Below are 23,003 nucleotides of genomic sequence, written 5' to 3'. Positions count from 1 at the left end.
CCACTGTCATTTGCAGGCATTTGCGTTCTTTTGTCGGGGTCCTGACCACTCATTCAGCAGCGATCAAGCCAGCTAGGCTCACAACAATATGATAAAATGAGATAAATCATTGCATTGCAGATGCCCGGCCTCTTGGGAAATTATAATATCATGTGCGTAAAAGGCATCTATAATGCAATCCGGACAAGGATAGCCTGACTTCTGTTGTCTGTGCTTTGGTAACCTCTGTATATTAGATTGCTGTAATGCATTACACGTGGTGCCAACTTTGATGACAGTTTGGAAATTGCAGTTGCTGCACAATACAGTAGCCAGACTGGTAGCCAGGCAAGACGGTCTGAACATACAATGCCAAATGTGGCTAGAATTGCACTAGCTACCCATTAGTTTTAGAGCCCAATTCAAATGGAGAGTTTTTACCCAAAAAGCCTTTCATGGCTCAGGACCCCAATACCTTAGGGATTGCATTTCATCAGCCTGAGTCCTGCATTCATCTGAGACCCTTCTCTGTGTGCCTTCTCAGGGGTGACTTCCCAGGGAGACATGCCTGGCATCATCACTATCTCTTTTAGATACCAGACAAAAAACTATTTTCCCCCCACCCAGGCCATTGGACCTCAATTTTCTGCTTATCTTTCAGTGGGGTTAAGGTTGAGTTTGATCTGCTCTTTTATATATATTATCGGTGAGCATTTTGGGTGATTTATACTCTTGTTTTTAATGTTTGCTTCTGAAAATCTCTTTGAATTAACCTTTACTGACTAAAGCAACTAAAAAAAAAATAGAATAATAATATAAAATACCAAAAACCAAAATAAGATGTATTGCTTGCAGCTTGCTTTGAAACTGGAGCTGGATTATTATGCAGTTTTATTCCAATAGAAATTCAAGTCTGGAGTTGTTCTGCTATGAAATTCACCTTTGCTGGTCTGGCAGGTTACTGAACTTCAGTAGGAATGGAGACCAATCAACTGGTCACTTGTTTCATCCATAATAGCTGTTTCTCTTGAAATGCCATTTTTTGTTAGCCACGTTTAATGGAGCCTCAAAACAACATTGTTTCCAATTACTTTGCATTCCAGTGTATCCTGCATTATCCCCATGTTGTTGCTGCTGCTGTTGTTTTGGAGTTATTTTTCAGCAATTTTTAATAATAAATAATCTGTGTAGAATGTTGGATAAGCAAAGCATTATTGATGCTTTTAAGGGCTACTGTGCCTTAAATAAATAAAAAAAATCATGTTTTCAGGTTCTGTCAATGTTATTGCTTCCTGTTGAGCACAAACAGCGGATTAGTCTTCAATTTTATTATGAAAGGAAGAAGAAAAGAAAACTCTCATCATTTTGGGAGGAGCAGAAGTTGATCAATTGAGGAATTCATCATTAAATCCCTAGCAATTGTAGAGAGAAAGCAATGAAATAGGTCAAATCTGGAAAGGAGAAAGGCGTTAATTAACATTGCAGGGGTCCTTTTGGAATGCAGCTTGTTAGTAGATATTATAGAAAGATCTTGGTCATGGTGAAGGGCATTGCTGGATAATAAGTGTTTTATGGAAACACCTTTTTAAATATATTTTTAGCTGATTGTGGAAAAACAATGCCTCAGCAAAATTGAAAGTTCCAGCATGACCCAACATGTCTTTGACCAGAATGACAAGAATTAAGGCTCACCTGAGAGTTAAGGAGATGCAGTCGCTGCTTCTAAGCACAGAGCCTACCTAGTATCAATGGTTATGTTGTAGATTTGGGTTTAGGTCTTTATAGCATGCAGCAAACAAGGGTTGCATTTGGCTGAGAAAGCAACACAGTTGTTAGGCTAGCGAAGTGCAAAGGACTATGGAAAAATGCTGTTTATTAAACAAAGACCTTGAGAATCAGCAGGATAATCAATTTATCTTGTTTAACAAACTTTGCCAGGGTAACCCGAAAAGGGTTGCTTTTTTTCCAACAGAGCTGCCTTTAATTACTTACAATGTTTTCTGCAGAACTCAGCAAGCTAGGATACCCATGAAGTGGCTTCTGTTTTTACAGTTCTGTGTGCATATTTTGAACCAAAATGGAATCCAGAGGGGAGACTGCGAGAAAGCATTTGCATAAGTTATTTCTTAAGTGTGGGCTGACACTTCCGTAGTATTTTATCTGCAGGCAGTATGATTACCCTCTGGAGCCTTGACCCTGAAATTTTCAGAGCATCTTCTCAGGTTTGCCCTCCACCTCTCTTGTTAATTGTGCCTTGAAGACGCAGGCTGTGAACATGAGAACTAAAGAAGTTATGGAATATTTTCTTAAGTTTGCTGGACACAGGAAGGTGCAATTATACCAGGTCAAACCCAGGAAACTTCCCAGCCATGATGACTGTGTTCGCTGCTTGCTGGGAATCACAAGTGGGGGAAATGCTGTTACCCTCCAGGCCCAGCTCTTGGGCTTCTTGAAGGCATGTGCCTAACCACTGTGAGAACAGGACGCTAGACAAGATGGGCCAGTGTCCTGGTCCACGGGGCTCTTCTTGAGTTCTTAAGAGATGCCAGGGACTGATCCTGGGACTTTCAGCATGCAAAAGCATGTGTTCTACCACTGATCTACAGCCTGCTGTAATGTGGTGCGCCTCTTTGGAACCAGTTGTAGATTCCAACATTTACTCGCCTGTTTGTCAAAGAGTTGGGCCTCCCAATGGTTCCACTGCAGATGAGCCTCCCCACCATTCCTGCTGAATACATATGACAGTGAGACTAGGCGTCCTACACAGGGGGAATGCATCCTGTTTCACTACTTGAGTTGAAGCAGGAAGAGCCACCATGCCCTGCACCATGCTGCCTCTGCCACTGGAGCAGAATTAGCACTGGTTATTGGCTTCCAATGAGATAATGTGAGATCTCACAAGACTTTGGTGAGATCTTACCGGAAATTGGCATTGATGCCAGAACCATATCTCCACCAGTGGTGGAAACAGCAGAGTGAGTGAGGTGCCTGCAGTGGTGCCACCTTGGGGTTCCACTGCTCAAGGCGGCAGCTTCACCCCATTTCATGGGCAGGCCAAGCCTAGACCTACAATAAGTTATCCATTTTGACTCTGCCACGCTTTCACCATGGCTTCTAAATTAAGGCTGCTCCTAAAAACAACAACCCTCATCCAAGTTTTTCCTTATATTTTGGAGTTCTTAATTACTGGGTTTTGTTTCTGAAGAGGAAGTGAAGCATTAAGAATTACAACCTACTCTCTTTTTGGAAGACTAGGAGCATCAGAAGAGCTTTCCTGAATTAGGCCAAAGCTCCAGCTGGTTCAGTAGGCTGCTTCCCACAGTGGCCAACCTCTGGGAAAGCCCCAAAGTAGGCCTTGAATGCAGGACTAATCTGGTCTTCAAGGTATTCAACCTCAGAATATAGAGGTTGCGTATTGCTCAAAGCCATTGATTGACCTATGCTCTATGAATTTTCCTAATCTTCCTTTAAAGATGTCTAAGCTAGGAGCCATCACCACATCCTGTGGCAATGAATTTCATAATGAATAATGCAGTCTGTAAAAAAAAAAAAAGGACAAAAAAGTCCTCTCTTTTATCTGCCTGTAGCGAAGGATCAAGTTCATACTTCTATTTTGAAGATGCAGGTTCCCTGGAGTGTAAGATATGTGCGAAAAATTAAAACTGTGTTTCTGAGATACGGGTCACGAATTACAGAACCATACAGCAATCGTCTCTAAGAGATAGATTAGCAAAATGTAATTCTCAGGTTCCTCTCTCATATTACAGACAATCTGCCCAAGTCTCTGGAAGGAAAGTGCGAGAGAGCAAGCTCTCTTTATCGTTACTGGTGCTAGACCCAGGTGAAATCACCTTTCGCACCCCAGCAGGTGTTTCAGGCTAGCTTTCTTTGCCTTCTTTGGCAGGAGATACCTAAACAGCTGGAGAGGCAGGAGCAAAACACCAGCCCTGGGACAGTGCTAAGTGTTGCTGGAGTCTTGCTTAGCAGGTCGCCTCTCAACAAGTTGCCAGCTGCCACTGTAAAGCAGAGTGGAACACCATTCGTCACCATTAGGGTCAGAATGAGCTCCATCAGCCACCATAGCAGGATCATCCATTGGGAGGGATTCCATCCCCGCATTTAAACTTCCAGTGTGTTTAATTGCCAAGTTCGTGGAACTCAGTTAATAACAGCCCTGTGAAACGTCGGCATCTTCTGAGCATGCAGAGACAGCATCAACATTTAATGACAGCCGAGTCGGGTCATCCTTTTAATTTCAAACAGCAGTCTGTCAAGGGACCCTCTGATGCAGGGAGCATTTTGTTCAAATTTAAGCAATCTTCTGCCTGGGAAACATCCAGAGATACTGATGCTACTCTAATATGCTATGGAAATCTCCCGCTTTGCTTGTGTAGCAAGAAATTACAGAGCTAGTGAAGTATGCGCGTAAGAAGTTGCACGTCTGTCGGGACACAGAAAGCACAAAAATTCTATTTCAACTCTAACTACCTTCCCTTGTGACCTTTCGGAGCTGACGATGCGGAGGCATAACCGAGGCTTTGTGTCGATGTGTCAGGAGACCTCTGCAAGGATTGCGCCCAGGGCAGCTGCCTATTGGAGGAAGGGGGTGGGGTTGGGGGTCCAGAACAGGCAGAGGTGACATTCCAGAGCTGCAAACGGGTGACTCAAAGGGAAGGCATGTGGTCATAGCTGATGTAAATTTTGGCTTTCTCTGTGTGCGTTATTACAAGCCGTCACAAGGAACCTAGGAAGCTGTCTTAGAATGAGTCAGACTGTTGGTCCATCTAGCTCAGTAGAGCCTACACTGGCTGGCAGCAGCTCTCCAGGGTTTTAGGCAAGGGGTCTTTCCCAGCCTTACCTGGAGATGCCAAGGATTCAACCTGCGATTTAGCTTCATGCAAAGCAGATGCTCTACAGCTGAGCTACCATCCTTCCCCAGATGCCTTTTTTCAGTTAAAAAACTGGGCATAATCTCCCAAACAACTAAAGATATAATGAAAATGCCAAGCTGGAATCAAGATCAAAAGCAGAAACCAATGCAAGGAGGCAGCATATTAGGCTGAGACCTCACACCAGGCTCACACTAAGCTCGGAGGTCAGGGCTTTGCAGATTCCTGGCAAACAGGAATTTATGCACAAGGGTCTTCTGACTTGATGTGCCAGCTAACAGGCCTCCCAGCCTAGATGGTCCCTTGAAGCCCAGAGCTCAGTCTGCCAGCCTTGCAATAGAAGCAGAGCACAAGTGATGCCTGAAGTTAGGCAATGGTGCCTGCCTACTAGGGGCTTTGGTTTGAGTCCCCCACGGGCACCTTACACTTGGGCCACCACATTCACACCATACATTTAAATCAGTATGATACAATTTTAAACAGTCACAGCTCCCCCCCCCCAAGATTCCTGGGAACTGTGGTTTATTGAGGGTGCTAAGAGCTGTTAGGAGACCCCCATTCCTTTCCCAGAGCTACAACTCCCAGAGTTTCCCATGAAGAGAGATTGCTAAATGGGAATTGTAGCTCTGTGAGGAGGAATAGGGGTCTCCTAACGACTCTTGGAAGGGACGCGGGTGGTGCTGTGGGTTAAACCACAGAGCCTAGGACTTGCCTATCAGAAGGTTGGCGGTTTGAATCCCCTTGATGGGGTGAGCTCCTGTTGCTCGGTCCCTGCTCCTGCCAACCTAGCAGTTCGAAAGCACGTCAAAGTGCAAGTAGATAAATAGGTACCACTCTGGCGGGAAGGTAAACAGTGTTTCCGTGCGCTGCTCTGGTTCGCCAGAAGCAGCTTAGTCATGCTGGCCACATGACCCGGAAGCTGTACGCCGGCTCCCTTGGCCAGTAAAGCGAGATGAGTGCCGCAACCCCAGAGTCGGCCATGACTGGACCTAATGGTCAGGGGTCCCTTTACCTTTACCTTGGGTAACTACTCTCAGCACCCTTAACAAAGCACAGTTCCCAGAATTCTTTGGGGAAGCCATGACCATTTAAAGTGGGATCGTGTTACTTTAAATAGATGGTGTGAACATAGCCTTAGTTTCCTTTTCTCAGGATATGTGATGAGTAATGTAGATTCCTAGATGCAGCGGTGGAGCAAGCCGATCGGGCACCTGGGGCGGGGGGCGTGCCCTGTGCCCTGGGATGAGCCTACCACCTGTGGGGGTGAGGCCAGCTGGGGCAAGACACCGTGGGGCCTCCGAGGAGTCTGCTTGCCTCCTCCCACCCTGCCACCCTACAGCTGAGGAGGAGGAGGCGGGTGGACCGTTTGGGGCAGCGTGGAGCCTGTGGGCGTCCAAGCCACCTCGTCACTCCCAGGAGAGACGCGTGGCTCGGGCGCACTGCAGGCTGCGCGGTGAGTGTCACCCGGCATTTTGTCACCCCCCTCAGTGGTGACACCCGAGGCAGATTGCCCCCACCGCAGCCCCCCTTCCTCCGCCCCTGCCTAGATGCTCCTGGTATGCCTGCAAAACCAACACTAGCTGTCTTTTGGCTCAAAGGCTTTGTGTTACTATCAAGGGCCTTTTGCCTTTTAATTCATTCCAACACCTTTATGCAATAGCAAAGTCCAATATGCTGTGCAGACTGCACTTGACAACATCCTGCTCTTCAGATACGGCTGAGGTGTTAAATCAAAGCACTGGGTGCGGAGTTTTGCTGAAAAGAATTCCTTTGCCCCATCTGTCACACAAAATCCAATAAATAGACAGGTGAGGGTTGCTATGAGCTTACCAGGAAACCGAAGAAGGCACCCACCTTTGATCGAGGAGAACCTGCTGCTCCATTCCTGCATCCCACCAAACAGAGCTCTCTTGGGCTTGAAATCTCACCCACACTGAACTTAAAAGATACTGATGACAGGACTTTTGTTTTGTTAACAGCAAGTTTCACCATTTGGAGCAAACTGTCCTCTCTCCCTTTATGTCCTGGATGCGACCTCTCTGCTGCTTTCTTAATGAATTTCACACTTTCTAAAAGGAACACTGAGCCAGATGCCCAGATGCTGCAAATCCTCTCATTTTTCGGGACTTTACTGAGCTGCACATATTGTAAAACTTATGCAGACATTTTGACCCCGTCAAACAATCATAGCTCACCAGAAGAAATAAAACCTGGCGCTTTGGCTTATGTGCTCTGGGTCTTGATGGAGGATGGAAGGGTGCTTGTTATTTCTTTGTGTGAGGTCTCCGTGTGTGGATGTTCTTGTTTCTTTGTTGTCAAAACTGATGCTTAAAAATAATAGGGCTTTTTTAAAATCTGCGCCGCCACAGGCAGGGCTGCCTTTTGGAATTATTATAATCTGCTTCAGTATACACCGAGTTCTACATAAGACTGAATGCGAAACCAAGATTTTGTAATGGGGGGGGCAGAGAAGGGGGGACTTCCATGGGGGTGCTATTTCTCCAGTTTTCCACTGGTTATTGCAGAATCAAAGATACGGCATTGCACCAGTTTTTGATCCCTGTTTAGGAGCTGGTTGGCAGAAGGGGCAGTTTCACCCAGAGTAGACCAGTGGAAACTAATGGACCTAAGTTACAGTCATTAATTTCAGTGGGTCAACTCAGTGTAGGGTGAGCATTGGCTAGAATCTGGACTCTATAGCTCTAGCTACATCTTCAAGGGGGCCCAGGAGATTTGATTATTGGCATGTGTTAAAGGACACACGATGGTCATGACTATATATATATATATATATATATATATATATATATATATGATGGTAGTGGTTCAGAAACAACTATAGGCAGAATGTCTCTCTGCAAAATGTCTGTCTGGCTTACCGAGAAGAGAAGAAAGATATGGAATAAACATTGCAAATTGTGGACAAAATGGATTGTTTCAAGAAGTGGCAGAGAGACATTTCTAGATTTGTCTGGCAGGGCAAGAAGCCTAGAATAAAATTTAAAATACTAACAGATGCAAAGGAAAGAGGTGGATTTGCCCTGCCAGACTTTAAACTTTACTATGAATCAGCAGCTTTTTGCTGGTTGAAAGAATGGCTGCTTCTTGAAAACACAGACATTCTGGATTTAGAAGGTTTTAACAATGTATTTGGATGGCATGCATATCTGTGGTATGATAAGGTCAAAGCACATAAAGCATTTAAAAACCATATTGTCAGGAAAGCATTGTTTAATGTCTGGATAAGATATAAGGATTTATTGGAAAACAAAACCCCAAGGTGGCTGTCACCGATGGAAGCAAAAGCACTGAAAAAACTCAATATGGAGGCCAAATGGCCGAAATATTGGGAAATTTTGGAACAAGAGGGAGATGGACTGAAATTGCAGAGTTTTGAGAAACTAAAAAATAAAGTGCAAGATTGGCTTCATTATTATCAGATAATGGAGGCATATAATTCAGACAAGAAAATTGGCTTCCAGGTGGAAAAATCAAAATTAGAAACAGAACTGTTAGAACCCAAAACTAAGATTTTGTCAAAGATGTATAACTTGCTGTTGAAATGGAATACTCAGGAGGAAACGGTGAAATCTGCTATGATTAAATGGACACAAGACGTTGGACATAATATAATGATGGCTGACTGGGAACAGTTATGGACCACAGGTATGAAGTTTACGGCATGTAATGCCTTAAGAGAGAATATTATGAAAATGGTATACAGGTGGTACATGACCCCAGTCAAGCTTGCAAAAATCTATCACTTGCCTGATAATAAATGTTGGAAATGTAAAGAAACTGAAGGTACATTCTTTCACCTTTGGTGGACGTGCCCAAGGATTAAGGCTTTCTGGGAGATGATCTATAATGAATTGAAAAAAGTATTTAAATATACTTTCTTGAAGAAACCAGAGGCCTTTCTCCTGGGCATAGTCGGCCAATTGGTGCCAAAGAAGGATAGAACTTTTTTCATGTATGCCACAACAGCAGCAAGAATACTCATCGCAAAGTATTGGAAGACACAAGATCTACCCACTCTGGAAGAATGGCAGATGAAGGTGATTGACTATATGGAACTGGCGGAAATGACTGGCAGAATCCGAGACCAGGGAGAAGAGTCGGTGGAAGAAGATTGGAAGAAATTTAAAGACTACTTACAGAAATATTGTAAAATTAATGAATGTTAGAATGATGTTGGATAGAAATTAAGTGGTTTTTAGCCGAAATACTATAAGGGAATATGAAAAATGGATTATTAATAGGTAAAAATCTAATGTTACAATATTTTAAGATTAAAGACTAGGATAAACAAAGAGGGGAAGGATTTGCTGAACCAACAAACTGAACTGGAATACAAAAAAGGGAGGCATGAGGAGGTCCGGGAAACAAGCTAATGAAAAATAAGTAATGGAAAGATTGTGTTGTTTTTAATTATTTTTATTTTGTATTTTTCTTTTTCTTTTTTCTTTTTCTTTTGTAATATCTTGAAAACCTTAATAAATATCTTATAAAAAATAATAATAAACTGTACTATAATACTAGGGATCAGTTGAGGGAGAGAGCTCCAGCTGAAGACAGGTAAAGGTGGTGGTAGTTGAGCAACGGGATCCTGCAAGGAAAATAATTGCACAAGCTTGGCACCATCAATGAGAAGGTCCTTCTTGATGTGCCCACCCACCACACCAAAGACTGGGGAGATTGCTGTTACCTCCTGCACTTGCATTCTTCCCACAGGGATCTGGTTGGCCAGATTGCCAGGACAGGATGCAGGAATAGATGGACCCTTCTTATGTCCCTATGCAAGGCAACTATGGGAACACAATGAGGGCCTCTCCTGATGCCCAAAGTGCACAGATGGGCTCCTAGGGGAGGAGACCAGGCCTCCAGGTATCTAGGACCCAAGCCATTTACAGATTTAAAGCTCAGGGTGTGTAAAGGAGGGCTTCTGTAGTTGGCCCCACTTTAGCTGCACCTTTAGAAATAGCTCATGTCATCTTTGGATGACCAGACTGAAATATTGCTGCTGTCTTGACCCGTGTGCTATGCTCATGTACCGCCAGCTTCTTCTTTTTCATCTGGTTTTTATTTTATGTTATTCTCCTAGAAGGGCAATAAAGGAGATGTTCGCACAAGCCAAGACTTTTGTTTTCTCTTCACCTGCTTTTTATAGCCGTCTCACAGAGAGTCGTCTTTTGTAAGCGGGTGATGGCTTGAAAGGTTTTGCAGGCCCTGATCAGAAAGGAGATTGACTCAGTGTATAGATAGTGCATAAAGATATAGATATATAGATATATATAGATACATAGATACATAGATACATAGATATATAGATAAAGATATCTGGCAGCAGTGAAAGGATCAGGCACACAACACTGCGAGGTGCACATACAACACACCTGTCATGTCATGTTTACAACTTGGGTTATGAATCCTGGGTGATAAATTCCCCATTTAATGTCTCACAAGTCTCTCTACAGCAAGGAGCCCATGAAGCCCAGGGGCATGAAGTGCAAGTTAGTGTATTCAGCAATCCATTTTCAGAAGCAGCACAGCTGCCTCATACCTTGCAAGTAATACTGACAAGTGAGGGAGGCAGTGTGGTACTCCCCATTTTTAATTCTTTCTCTTTTTTTTTAAGCAATTCCAACCCATTACAAGAAAGCGATAGTAATAAAAATCATATTTAAAATTAAAATCCTTATCTCGGTTACATGATGATTAAATTGGAAAGAGTTTTTAAAATATTAATTTGCATTGCACCATTGACAGCTCTTATTTTTCATCAAAGAGTGCAACATCTCCTCCTCCGTTTGTGGGTGAGCTGAGGGTAGATGCATCTCACGTCTTCATTTTCTGCAAGGTCTTTTTTAGCTGAGGGAGGTGATGGTGGCGGCAGCAGCTGCAGCAACTTCCCATTGAAAAATATGTATTGCTCCATGGGAAATGATCGCATTACCCTCCAGCCAGTGGAGGCAGGCCCAACAAGGTGAATGGGGCATGGCCTTACCAACCTCTGTCTGCCCTCAGTCAGCCCCACCCTGCCTCCCTCCCTCCCTACTTAAATCCAGTCCAGGGTGTTGGCCCTGCCTGTCAGCTTTCTCAGTGTTTTCCCTCCTAGAACTCAGCAAGGGGTAGAAGGAGGAGAAGAGTGAGGAGGAGGATGGAGACAGAAATAGATTTAATTGTGTCTGCCTGTCATTGACTCTGGATCCCCCTATTGCTGGTCTTCCTGCCTTGTGTCTATACCAATTCTGATGACCACCAACCACCACTGCCCCCAGCAATGGTATGTCATGGTTTATGAACATGGGAAGCTGCCATGTACTGGGACCCAGTGTGGTATATTGGTTAGCGTATCAGACTAGGACCTGGGAGACCAGGGTTCAAACCCCTACTCAGCCATGAAGCTCACTGGATGACCTTGGGCCAGTCACTGTCTCCCAGCCTAAACTACCTCACAAGGTGGTTTTGCAGATTAAAAGAGGAGGAGCGGAGTCATGTACACCACCTTGAGCTCCTTGGAGAAGAAGGATGAATACAAATAAATGCAATAAATAAATGAATAATTCAGACCATTGGTCTGTCTAGCTCAGAACTGCCTGCACTGACTGGCAGCATCTCACTCTCCAGGGTTTCAGGCAGCGGGAAGTTCCCCCAGCCCTACCCAGAGATGCCATTGGGGATTGAACCTGGGATCAATCCACCACTGATCCACCACTGAGTCACAGCCCTTTCCTGAAGGGTCCTGGAAACATGTGGCATCTGTTTCCTTGAGGGAAAGTATTTGCATGTCCAGCATTAGGTAGTTTCTTTACATCCTGCCTCCTATACCTGGGCAGCAATGTAATTGGACAGCGTCCATCCTGGGATGCAGAGGGCATTGCACAACCCATAGTCAAGTCCAGGGAGGGAAAGATAACTAAAACTAACCCATGGTTCTTGTTGGATCATAGACCTTCAAATGCAAAGGAGTCATCCCACTCTTCACCCAAGCTTTGATTATATTTTTACAACTGCCTTGATTATATTCTTATACAGAAATGTGAGGGAGAACTGTCAGAAACAAATCTCAGGGGATAAGCAGCCCACAGCGGCTCCATCAGTCAATCAGTGTCGCGGGCTTCATTAGTGCAAGGAGAATGCAGTACAGAGCTACAAAGGCTGGAGCCCTCTAGAGATATTCTGGCTGAGTCTGGCAAAGTGGTAGTTAGGGGAGCAGAGATTCAGGACCATGGAGAGCTCCCTGTAGAACCAGGTAGCACACTCTGGGTTCACTCATGCTTACCTTTGCTCTGCATATCTAGGCACAGGTCTGAGCAATATGTGGAAAACCCAAATTGTTGTTTGCTCTGGTGCATTGGTAAAGATCATGTTTCCTTGGGGAAAGTGTCATGGCAGGGTGGGACAGGGGAAGCACATAGATACAAACTGGTGAAGTGTGGGCCTCTGCCTAGAAAGTGCAGGGCAAAATATAAGTGTGGATAAGCCCTCAGGGTTCATCCAGACTTTCTTCTGCACCACGCTTTCAGATAAAGACCCACGCTTTCCAAGTCCGTATCTGAGTGGTGTTTTTTGGTCCTGCCACTTTTCCTGGGAAAACCAATTCAGTGGTAAACAATGGGTTTTCCTAGGGAAAGCAGTAGAACAACAACAACAAGCCACTTGGACACAGACCTGAAAAGCACAGACCTATGCCTGGAAAGTGCAAAGCAAAAGGAAATCTGGATGAGCCCTCACATAGATCTGGCCTTCACATGTAGCAAAATGAGTTGGCAAAATCCTGAGATGATGGAGACTCACTTCAGACTGTAGGTAGGGTTGCCTTGTTATTGTTTTCCCATGTACTAATTAGGGCTGTGCAAGGCACCTCTGACACAGTTCAGGCCCTAATTTGGGCCAGACCTGGAGAGCCCTAATTAGTACATGGGGTGGCAGTGAGGAGGGTGGGGGAAAAGATGGTGATAGTAGAGACTCGTGCCTGGACCATCTCCTGCACTCCCTTTCCCCTGCCCACAACATGTTTAAAATCCTAATTAAGCATTCAGTTGGCAGCAAGCAGGGTGAGAGGGAAAGGAGATGGGACCTGGGATTTGTCCAGGCTGGGTGCACAACCCTAGTACCAATCTTCCTGACAGTATCGAAATACCAGCCCAAACCACAACAACCCAGCACGTCAGGAGGAAAGGTCCCAGCCCTTCCTGAGCTATTTGTCAGATTGCAGAGAGCATTAGGTTTTTCCTCCCCTTTTAATACAGAGTATTACACATTTGTGATTTCTCCTACCCACATGAAATGATGCCATCCATTATTCCATCTCAGTGCTATTCCATCTCGTGGCCACCTCGTTCTGCAACATGTGTCAACCAGGCCAGAGGAGCTGGGAGCCATTGCTCCCATGTGCATGTGGAGCTGGCTACGATTTACGTAGTTCTGCAGAGAGATGTGTGTGTCAAGAGCCATCTCTCTGGAGGAAGCCTCCCCGGAAGTTAAAGGGGCCCCGTTCTATTATACAGCATGTGAGTGTTCCAGAATTGGGATACCTCTTGCAGCCCTTGGGCATGGAAGGTTGGAGGAGGAGGTTGCTCTGTGGTTGCTGATGGTTTGAAGGAAGAGTCTCCTGAGTCCAATGAAGGGCTAAACTATCTCCTTTGGAATCAGGGATAGAGTTCTCAGTCTCCAGTGAAGCTTCTGTTGAGATCTTTGGAGTCTGCTTCCTGGAGGGCTTCAGGACTCAATTGTCTGCATCTTCAGAGCTCAGGACTCTTGGGTGACCTGGAGTGAGTCACTATTTCTCAGTTGAACCTACCTCATAGTGTTGTTGTGAGGCTATCTACACCTATGGCATTTGGAATTGGCCTCTTGCCTCTTGCTAAGTCTGACCTCTGAATAAGAAGTCTTTTGGAGACCAGTCACTCCATACTCCTTTGCTGCCTCCTGCCCTCATATCTCTTGGGGAAGAGATATTGATCTTCACTATGTTCTCTTCTTTTTAGAAAGCTGATTTGGCAGTGGCTGGCCTGACGATTACAGCCGAACGAGAGAAGGTGATTGATTTCTCCAAGCCGTTTATGACTCTGGGGATTAGCATTCTTTACCGAGTTCATATGGTAAGAGACGTCTCTTAGAAATGTTTCTGCTGTGAGAGATACCTGCATGCAAACACTTTCTGGCTAAGGAAGGGAACAAAGACTTATGGAAACTTTTCACTATTTAGTCATTTCAATTCAAAACAAAACATGGCAGAGTCAGCTAGAGTTGGACATTTCACCAGGAGGACAAAATTTGGTCAACTCACTCGTCAAATTTTGTCAAATATGGTCCAGTATTTTAAATGCATCAACAATTTGTTAATGAATTTATTTTTATTGCTTTTTTTCTTAAGGTTAAACATATGCAACAACAGAAAATATACAACAAAAACCTCTCCCCACTTAGTAACTATGGTGAAGCACAGAATATAACCATGTTATGCAACACATCAAAAAGCAGAGACAAGCCATCTTATCCAATGCAATAGAATAAAAATAGCCCAGTATCAGAAATCAAAATGTTCTATATGCTATAGGAAGTCACCCGTTGTCTGTCTTGTCCACATGTATAACTAAACATTGACATTCTGCCATAAATATCTGTGACTTCCCCCCCCCTTGCCATTTTTAGCTTATTTGCAATTTTTTCATTTAGAGGAATCTGCCACAGCTTTTGGTACCATGTCATCAGAGTTGCCTCCCCCAATCCCTTCCAAAATCTGGCAGGCAACAACCTGGCCACTACCAGAAACTATCCAATTATTGGTTTAAAGTGAACGTTTAAGTTTTTGCCTGAAAAATGTTCAGCAGGGCTAACTCACTTGTCTTTTGTAGGTGCTGGCCAGTAATTTTGTGGACTTTTGTAAGGATGAAATCCCAAAGTTAGCATTCTGAGAACAGTGAACAATAGAATCATATGATACTTGTACTAATACAAAAATTAGATAGCTGTAATTGTGAAACAATCGCTTTTATAGAATGTTAACCAATTGTTTATTTTGTTATATATTGATTCTGCACATCCCCCAGGGAGCTCAGGACAGCTTACATAATAATCCCCTCCTTTATCTTCATAACAGCCCTTTGTGGTAGGTTAGGCTGAGAAGGAGTGACCAGTCCAACATCAGCTGATGAGCCAAGTGAAGACCTTGGTCTCCTTGGGTCCAACACTAGGCGAGAAATGGAGAAACTGTGGCCCTCCAAATGTTGCTGGACTCCAAATCCCATCAGCCCCAGCCAGCATGGCCACTGGTCAAGAATAACAAGAGTGGTAGCCCAGGGTCAGGAGAGAGCCAGCAGTAAATTACACCATTTAAGTTGAAGTTAATTCTCTTTATTAGTGAGAACACGATCTGCAAAGACTTGGTGGAGTGTCAGGCCTAATGAGCACAACAGCTTATCCCCGGTAGGTCTTGCCCCCATGGATCAGTTGCCGAGACTGCAAGTGCCCACCTTCCCGCTGCCATCTAAGTACCCTTAGATCTCTGTGGATTTTCCCAAGCAACCAGAGATAGTGCCTGCATGAAGCCAACCTCCCCTCTGCCCTTTTCAGGCCTCTTCTGGTTCTGGGAGACCAGGGGGTAGGGGAGCAGGAGGGAGAGACACTCTGGATTCTTCACCAACCTGACTCATCTTGGCCTCTTGGCCTCCCTCCTCCTCTGCTTCTGTTTTTGGACTTCACTCTGCCACAGAATCTCCCAGCTCACTAAACCCTGTTACCTCTTCAGCTTCCAACACCTCCTCCTCTCAGGCTTCTCCCTCTTCTCCCTCTAACCATGTATTGTCATCCCATCACCAATCCCCAGGCTCTGAGCCCTCTTCCCTGAGTGGTTCCCCAGCTGGTTTCTCCCACCATTCCTCTTCCTCTGCATCCAACCAGTCCATGACACCCAGCAAAATCTGGCGGACTGCAGGTTCCTCACCTGTGCACTTTGCAAGAGCCTTTGTCACTGATGATAGCTTGCATGCCTGTAGTTCTAGCAGATAGCAGTGGGAGGAATATTACAAGCTGCTGGGTTTCCCCAAAATGCTGCAAGGCCTGCCATCACTCCTAAGGGGTCACCTTGGCACCCACATTGACATATCTTCAAACACCTTCCTTTTCTCCCAGACTTCTTAACAACTTCAACATCCTGTATGACTCAGTGCTTTTCACGTCATAATTGTTAAGTCTTCTGGAGACTACAGTTAGGCTTGAGGAGGGTATTTCACTGTTAAGTTTGTTTTCTAAATGTTTGCTTTTGTTATGTTTAGTGCAGGGTTTATATTGTCCCTACTGGATGGTTTTAATCCATTTTATCGCAAGGCGCCTGAAGGCCTTAGTGTGAACAGATTCATATATTTTATATCATCATTATTGTTTGCCTGGAAAGGTGGAGCAAAAATTAAGCAGTGAATACATTTTATTGTAAATCACCTAGAGGCCTTAATGTGAGCAGGCTCGTGTGTTTAAAATCCTCATCATAATCATCTGCCTAGAAAATTGGAGCAAAAAATCATATATGAATAAACCAACAGCCAGGAGTGTATGTGGTCTGCAGCTGCATGGCAGACCCCTCCCCAGCTGAAGAACCTGAGTTGAGTAATACATACATGAGGGTATGTTGAGTAATACATACCCTCACATTCATCAGCAGTGAAGAGGAGACAGAAGTCATCAGCTGAGGATCTGAAGTGTGAGGAATGCTGTGTGTTCGGGAAGTGAGTGAGAGAGGTGAGGGAAGCCAGCGTGTAGCAGTGAGGCCACAGATAAGTTGGCAGCCTTTGCACCCTGTGGATGAGGGCTGTCCTTTGCCTGGTCTGGCCAGCCGCCCAAACCCTTTCCCTAAATCCCTCCACAATATCAGACATACAAAATATCCTTTGTCAGACACAAAATGTTTTGATACTAATCCTACCTTTGCCCCTAGCTGCACCTAGGTGAGAAAAGATGCCAGAAATTTCCTGGCTCAGGAAAGGGAAAATCAATAAAAAAAGCAAGATTACTTTGAACTAAAAAAGGCAGATAAGGAAAGGCAGAAGCAGGTGCTTAAGGGCAGGTTCTCGTTCTCTGCTGGTCTTTTAAAGTTTTTGTTTCTTTCTGGTTTATTCCTGTTATGCCACCCTGCTGGTTGGACTGAGACTTGTAGGCTCATGAAAACAGAGTCTCCTGGGACTTGCTGTCTAGGGAGGACCCCCTATTGTCAAGGTTTCTGCTGATGTCAAAATCAACCCTGCTCCTTACACCGACTCACAAGCCTATCAGTTCCAAGCAATTGCCATCAGGTTTGGCAGGATATCTTATTCCTGCACTACTTTGCCTCACTTCCTTCCTGGCATCCCCTTGGCAGGAGAAACTACACGTACAACATTGTCTTCCTGATGCGCAGCAACTAATGGGAAATGGTCCCCATCGGGAAAAGGTGGGGGACCCTATCCCATAACATACCACCATCAGAGAGCAAGTGAACGACAGGAAAGTGTCTGCAGATCTGTGCACCAAACCATGGGTACCATTTACCTTCATAGAATTGTAGAGGCTGAAGGGGCTTCATCAATCCCCACCCCCCATGAAAGGATCACCCTCCTCTGCACATGTTCCGTTTTGTCAATATTCTTCTTAAACTGTGGTGCCCAGAACTAGGCACAGTACTCTAGGTGGGAGCTTACCAAGGCAGAATAGAATGGGACTATGACTTCCCTTGATCGTGACACTATACTTCTGTTGATGCAGCCTAGAATAGATTCGGGGTTTTTTGCTGCATCACACTGTGGACTCATGTTAAGCTTGTGGTCTACTAAGACCACTAGATCCTTTTCAGATGTGCTGCTGGTAAGACAGGTGTCTCCCATCTTATATTTGTGCAGCTGGTTCTTCCTGCCTAAGTGCAGACCCTTACATTTGCCCTTATTGAAATTCATTTTCTTTGTTTTGGCCCCATTTCCAATCTGTTGATGACGTACTGAATTCAGATTCTATCTTCTGAGGTATTAGCTACCCCTCCCAGTTTGGTGCCACCTGCAAATTTGAAGCGCGCCACCTCTATTTCTTCATCCAAGTTTATTTACAAAGGTGTTGGACAACGCAGGACAGAAACCTGCAAACTCCACTTGTCACTTTGTTCCAGGATGATGAAGTACCATTGGCGAGTACACTTTGAGTTCAGTCAGTCAACCAGCTACAAATCACCTAGCCCACATTTTACCAGCTTCTCTGCAAGAATTTCATGGGGGAATTTGTCAAAAGCCTTACTGAAATCAAGATACATTACATCCACAGCATTCCCTTGATCAACCAAGCTTGTAACTCCATTTAAAAAAAAGAAAAAAAAGACTAGACTGGCATGATTTGTTTTAGAGAAACCCATTCTGGATCTTTGTAATCACAGCGTCCTTTTCTTATGTGCTCACATAATTATCTGGGACCTGTTGTACGACCTTACGAGGATGGAAACCAGGCATCCCCAAACTCGACCCTCCAGCTGTTTTGGGACTACAGTTCCCATCATCCCTGACCACTGGCCCTGTTAGCTAGGGATGATGGGAGTTGTAGTCCCAAAACATCTGGAGGGCTGAGTTTGGGGATGCCTGCCATAGTTCAATGGATCTGCAGGATTTGGCTGTTGCAGCTGAGCGATATGATCCATGAGCTCATGTGATCTATATGTGTGTGCATGCGTGCATGCGTGTGCACACCCCCAGACACCCCCAGCCTATCAGGGAGAAGGGTTCCAGCATGGGGCAGAACAGGAGATCACACACTGCATGCTTCTGCTGATGCTATAGCTTGGCCCTTAACTAAACAAGTTTATCCATGTGGATATTTGAAGCTTTGCACTGGGTAAGAGCACCAGGCTATTTGCTGTCTTGTGGGGAAATGGCTTCCTTGGTCCTGCTGCCCAGGATCCTTTTCAGCTTCTTCAGATCCTTTGAGCTTCTGCTTGCAGGCATCCTTCTCCATCCTTCTGGGTTCTCGTTCCATTTTCTTTTCAGTGCACAGAAGTAAAATTGCACTCTCTTTTTCTTTCTTTTCAGAACTTATCCTTAGCCAGTGCTGTTTTCTGTTTCCCTGCCTCCACAGGGACTGTGTGCTGTACTAGTTGCACCTATACAAAAACTGACTCGAAGTCATTAGTGTTTCCCAAGAGCCACTGGTCCAGAATATTTGCACTGAAAAAGTTTTGAACGCAACACTTGCTTATACCTGCTCTGTATTTCAATACATTCTCCATATGTTCCGTGGGCAATAAGAACACACACTTGATTTCCCATCAGCTGAGCAACAACATAAACAAAGCACTAAAACAATTATAGCAGATTCACAGCTTCTGCCCTTGAAATATCTGCGGCTGGTAAAGATGCACCCGTCCTCACCAATACAAACAGAGCTTGCGCATCTCTTTCTCAGTGGAGTCCTTCTGACTGCCAAGAACAAACAAGTAATTAAAACCCACTTAGAATTCTGTTGCCTCTGCTACGTGGTGAATCAAGGATCAATGCGTGAGCGCATCAGAATGGTTCCAGCATTTCCCCCACGCTTTCTGATTCACCATATTCGTATCTTACACTTCATCCAAAGAGCTCAAGTAAAGGAAAGTTGTTCCAAATTCACAACAACCCTGAGAGGTGGTGAGTTGCCCGATGCCATCTAGTGGGTGTTACGGCTGATCAGGGATTTGAACCTTGTCCTTCCCCCAGGGCAAGTCTAACATTCTGTTCAGAATGCTAGCCGTTTTGGGGGAATACAGAGCATAGAAAAGTATCGTTTTCCTTGCTTCCCAGGAGGGGGTTTGTATCATGAGACAGAGAGACATGCCTTGCACCCTTCGGGCTGTGTGAGATTTTTAAAAACCAAAACCCAAAAACAGCTTGTGTGCTTTGAGGTTTCCTTGTGCTGGGAAGTGTTTCTTTTTTTTCTTTTTTAAATATTTTTAATTAGGAATTTAAAAAAAAAATATTATCTTAAAACATATCCTTAATCCCCCCCCATTTTCCCCTCCCCCCATAAAACAACCCCCCTCCCCTCCCCCCCCCCCCCCGTCTTCCCTCAGTTCCAATCACTGGTTTCTCTATAAATGCTATTCTCTGCATGTTACAAGATTGTATAAATCCTTAATTTATCTGACTGGTTATTATCAATAAAAAGTTTGTGAGTGTTTATTCAAAGCCTGCTAAGGAGTCCAGTTCACTTTGATGCAGCTTTAAATACTTTGTAAAAAGTTCCCATTCATCTTTAAAATCAGTTATCCTTGTCCCGTAGTTTATGTGTCAATTTTGCCAGTTCTGCATAGTCCATCAGTTTCTCTTGCCATAGTTATTTAGTCAGGGTTTCCTCATTCTTACATCCTTGTGCTATTAAGACTCTCGCTGCCGTTGTCGCATACATGAAGATATTTTTCAACTTCCTTGGCAGGTCTTTTCCTACAATCCCTAACAGGTTTCTTAACAAATGTTAGATGGAACATTTTCCTCAGTGCATTGTATATCATTTCCCAAAACTTTTTTATTTCATTACAATCCCACCACATATGGTAAAATGTCCCCTCCTTTTCCTTACACTTCCAACACATATTTGAACTGGTTTTATACATTTTACCTAACTGCACTGGTGTCATATACCATCTATACATCATCTTCATATAATTTTCTTTCAACAAAGAACAATCTGTAAATTTTAAATGACTGGGAAGTGTTTCTGAGGGATGTCTTCAGCTAAATTCTACTCAAGAGTAGACCCACTGATGTTAATGAAAAGCCACCAGCTTCCCTACAGACCATCTTGGGGGCTAAGATTAGCGGAGGAGGCCCTTCCCTCAGAGACTCAGGCTAGTGATGGACCTGTGGCAGCCCCTAAGTTGTGGAACTCCCTTCTCACAGAGTTGTGCCTGACACCTTCAATACAGGCAACTCCCTATTTAATTGCATTCAAGGCAGGCACGACCATTGCCGCAAACCTGGAAGTGGTACGGAAAGAGGCAAAAACAGCCCTGAAAGCATGCGAAATCCCTTGAGCCTTTGCAAGTATAGTCCTAGGAGCCCTTGCACTACCCCTTTGAGGCATATGGAGAGTTGGAGTTTGAGCAAGGTGGTTGGGAGAGTGTTTGCAGTCTTTTTCAGTGGTGTTCCAAGTACATGCGATTTCACTGAAGCAGTTTCCCACGTAAATGGAGAGTTCCCTGTATACGGTTTCTCGCAAATGCTGAAGACACACCTATTTACCCTAGCTTTTAAGATTTGAGATGTATATTTTTAGCACCCACCTTTATCTGTGATTGCAAATTTTTAAAACTGTGATGCCATTGTATTTTCATTGTTCTAGCCCACCGCGCAGATAATAAAGCATGGTGTAGATTATCGTTACGATAATTCTCTTAGGTTTGTTGATTTGGGTGGGTCTGCTCTGAGTACGATTTGATTGGTGACGACCCTGAATGTTTCCCACCACTTTACTGAAAGGGGCCATGAGCTATGTGATCCAATCCCTCCTGGGGCACTATAGAAAATAAATTTGGGGACTGTGCATACTTTCCCTTTTCTCTTTTCTTCAACAGCACCCCCCCCCCAGCAAAAATCCAGCTCCCCCACCTCACAATCCCTCTGCTGGTTTTGGAGAACAATCTTGTAGCTTAGCATTAATACAACACATAAGAGCAATGTGGCAATTAGCTAATTAAACCGATAAATATTTATTTAACAATGGCAGGCATGATAACTAATCACAGCAGTCGTCCTTTAAAGATCTGGCTTGCACAGCGCAAGGAGGGAAGAGCCAAAGACCCATCTGCTCTCCTCCTTGCCTCTTCCCTTCGCATTTCAGCGAGGAAAAGTGCAGCTAACGTCACATTAATCTGCGGCTGCCATCAGACATTTCCTAACAAATAACCACAAATAAATTTCCTGCCCAGTCTTCCTGTCTCCATTCCCCCTCCCCAACTCTAATGGCATGTTTATTTTCTGTTCCCCATCATTTCTTTTCCTGCCACCCTCCGGAACCCAGCCTCCTCACCCGTTCCCCATTCCACACACATCTGTTTTCTCGCAAGTAACTATATATGGCAAGTTTAAATGGGCCTGTCATTTTTCTCAATTGCACTTGTTGTGATTTAATCAAATATGGATTCCTGACACAGGGACTCTAATGGGGCATCCGACCCAGTCTATGCCTCCCTCCTCTTCTCATTCATGCTAATGGGATATTGTGGAGTTGAGTGGTTGCATCTGAACTTTGGGCTGAGGCACTTGGCCTATATAGCTGCATTGTCAACTGGGAGGCGATGGAAGGCAAGATAGCATTGTGGTCTGAATTGCAAAATGCAAGCCTCCTCAGGCTTCGCATTACATCACACCTCCATACGGTGTATTCTCCAAGGCCTTTGCTCATGTTTATATGGACACTTTCTTCAGTTCGGCAAACCTTTTTTTACTCCTCACTGCAGCCCAGGGAACTGCAGGTGTAATAGATAAAATTGGGAATGAGCTGCTAATGAGTTCCAAATCGCAAGGATGGACTGTACTGTTTTAGACTGCTGCTGCTGGACCATAGGGATGGGGAGCAGGGGAAGAGAAATTCACATTTAAAGGTGAAACTGCCTAATTCACACTTTAAAAAATAGTCCAAAAACCAAAACACAGTCATCCTTTGAAATTTGTACTTCTCTGAAGTACTCCAGCCAAATAATTTGTACTGAGATGCATACAGTAAGATGGGCATTAAAAATGCATATATTAGTGAAAATGCATTATATCACAAACTGATGTAGAAATGGGGATAACTGAACTTGAGACTGGGGAAAGGAGAAACAGAGGAACTGAACAGATTCACCCATCCCTGATGGGTTGCTTCTATGCAAAAGACGCCTTCCTTCCTTCCTTCCTTCCTTCCTTCCTTCCTTCCTTCCTTTTTAGCAGTTTATTGTGAGAAACAGCAAGGAGAGGAGTGCGCTAGATAAAATCTCTCCCCCTCCCCAGTTATATACATATATAGTATATATTATATAATAATAATAATATTTTTTTATTTATACCCCGCCCTCCCCAGCCAATAATAAAAACAAGATGAATGATTACAACTTAAAAACAAAAATAAAATACAACATTAAAATAATGGAAATTAAAATATTAAAATGTA

The 23,003-nt window shown here is 44.2% G+C and overlaps 1 protein-coding gene across 4 annotated transcripts in view; it reads left to right on the top strand.

Moving 5' to 3' along the window:
- Nucleotides 1–23,003, top strand: part of GRIK4 (glutamate ionotropic receptor kainate type subunit 4) — a 469,347-nt gene that overhangs the window by 409,898 nt on the left and 36,446 nt on the right. For all 4 annotated transcript variants that reach the window (XM_080983424.1, XM_080983422.1, XM_080983423.1 and 1 more), the window contains one exon: nt 13,862–13,975. In XM_080983424.1, coding sequence (XP_080839550.1) covers nt 13,862–13,975 — 114 coding nt within the window. The remainder of the gene's footprint in view (nt 1–13,861; nt 13,976–23,003) is intronic.

The sequence above is a fragment of the Podarcis pityusensis genome, assembly GCF_964106645.2.
Source record: "Podarcis pityusensis genome assembly, chromosome: 15".
Taxonomy (NCBI): Eukaryota; Metazoa; Chordata; class Lepidosauria; order Squamata; family Lacertidae; genus Podarcis; species Podarcis pityusensis.
This window is presented reverse-complemented; position numbering and strand designations above follow the sequence as displayed.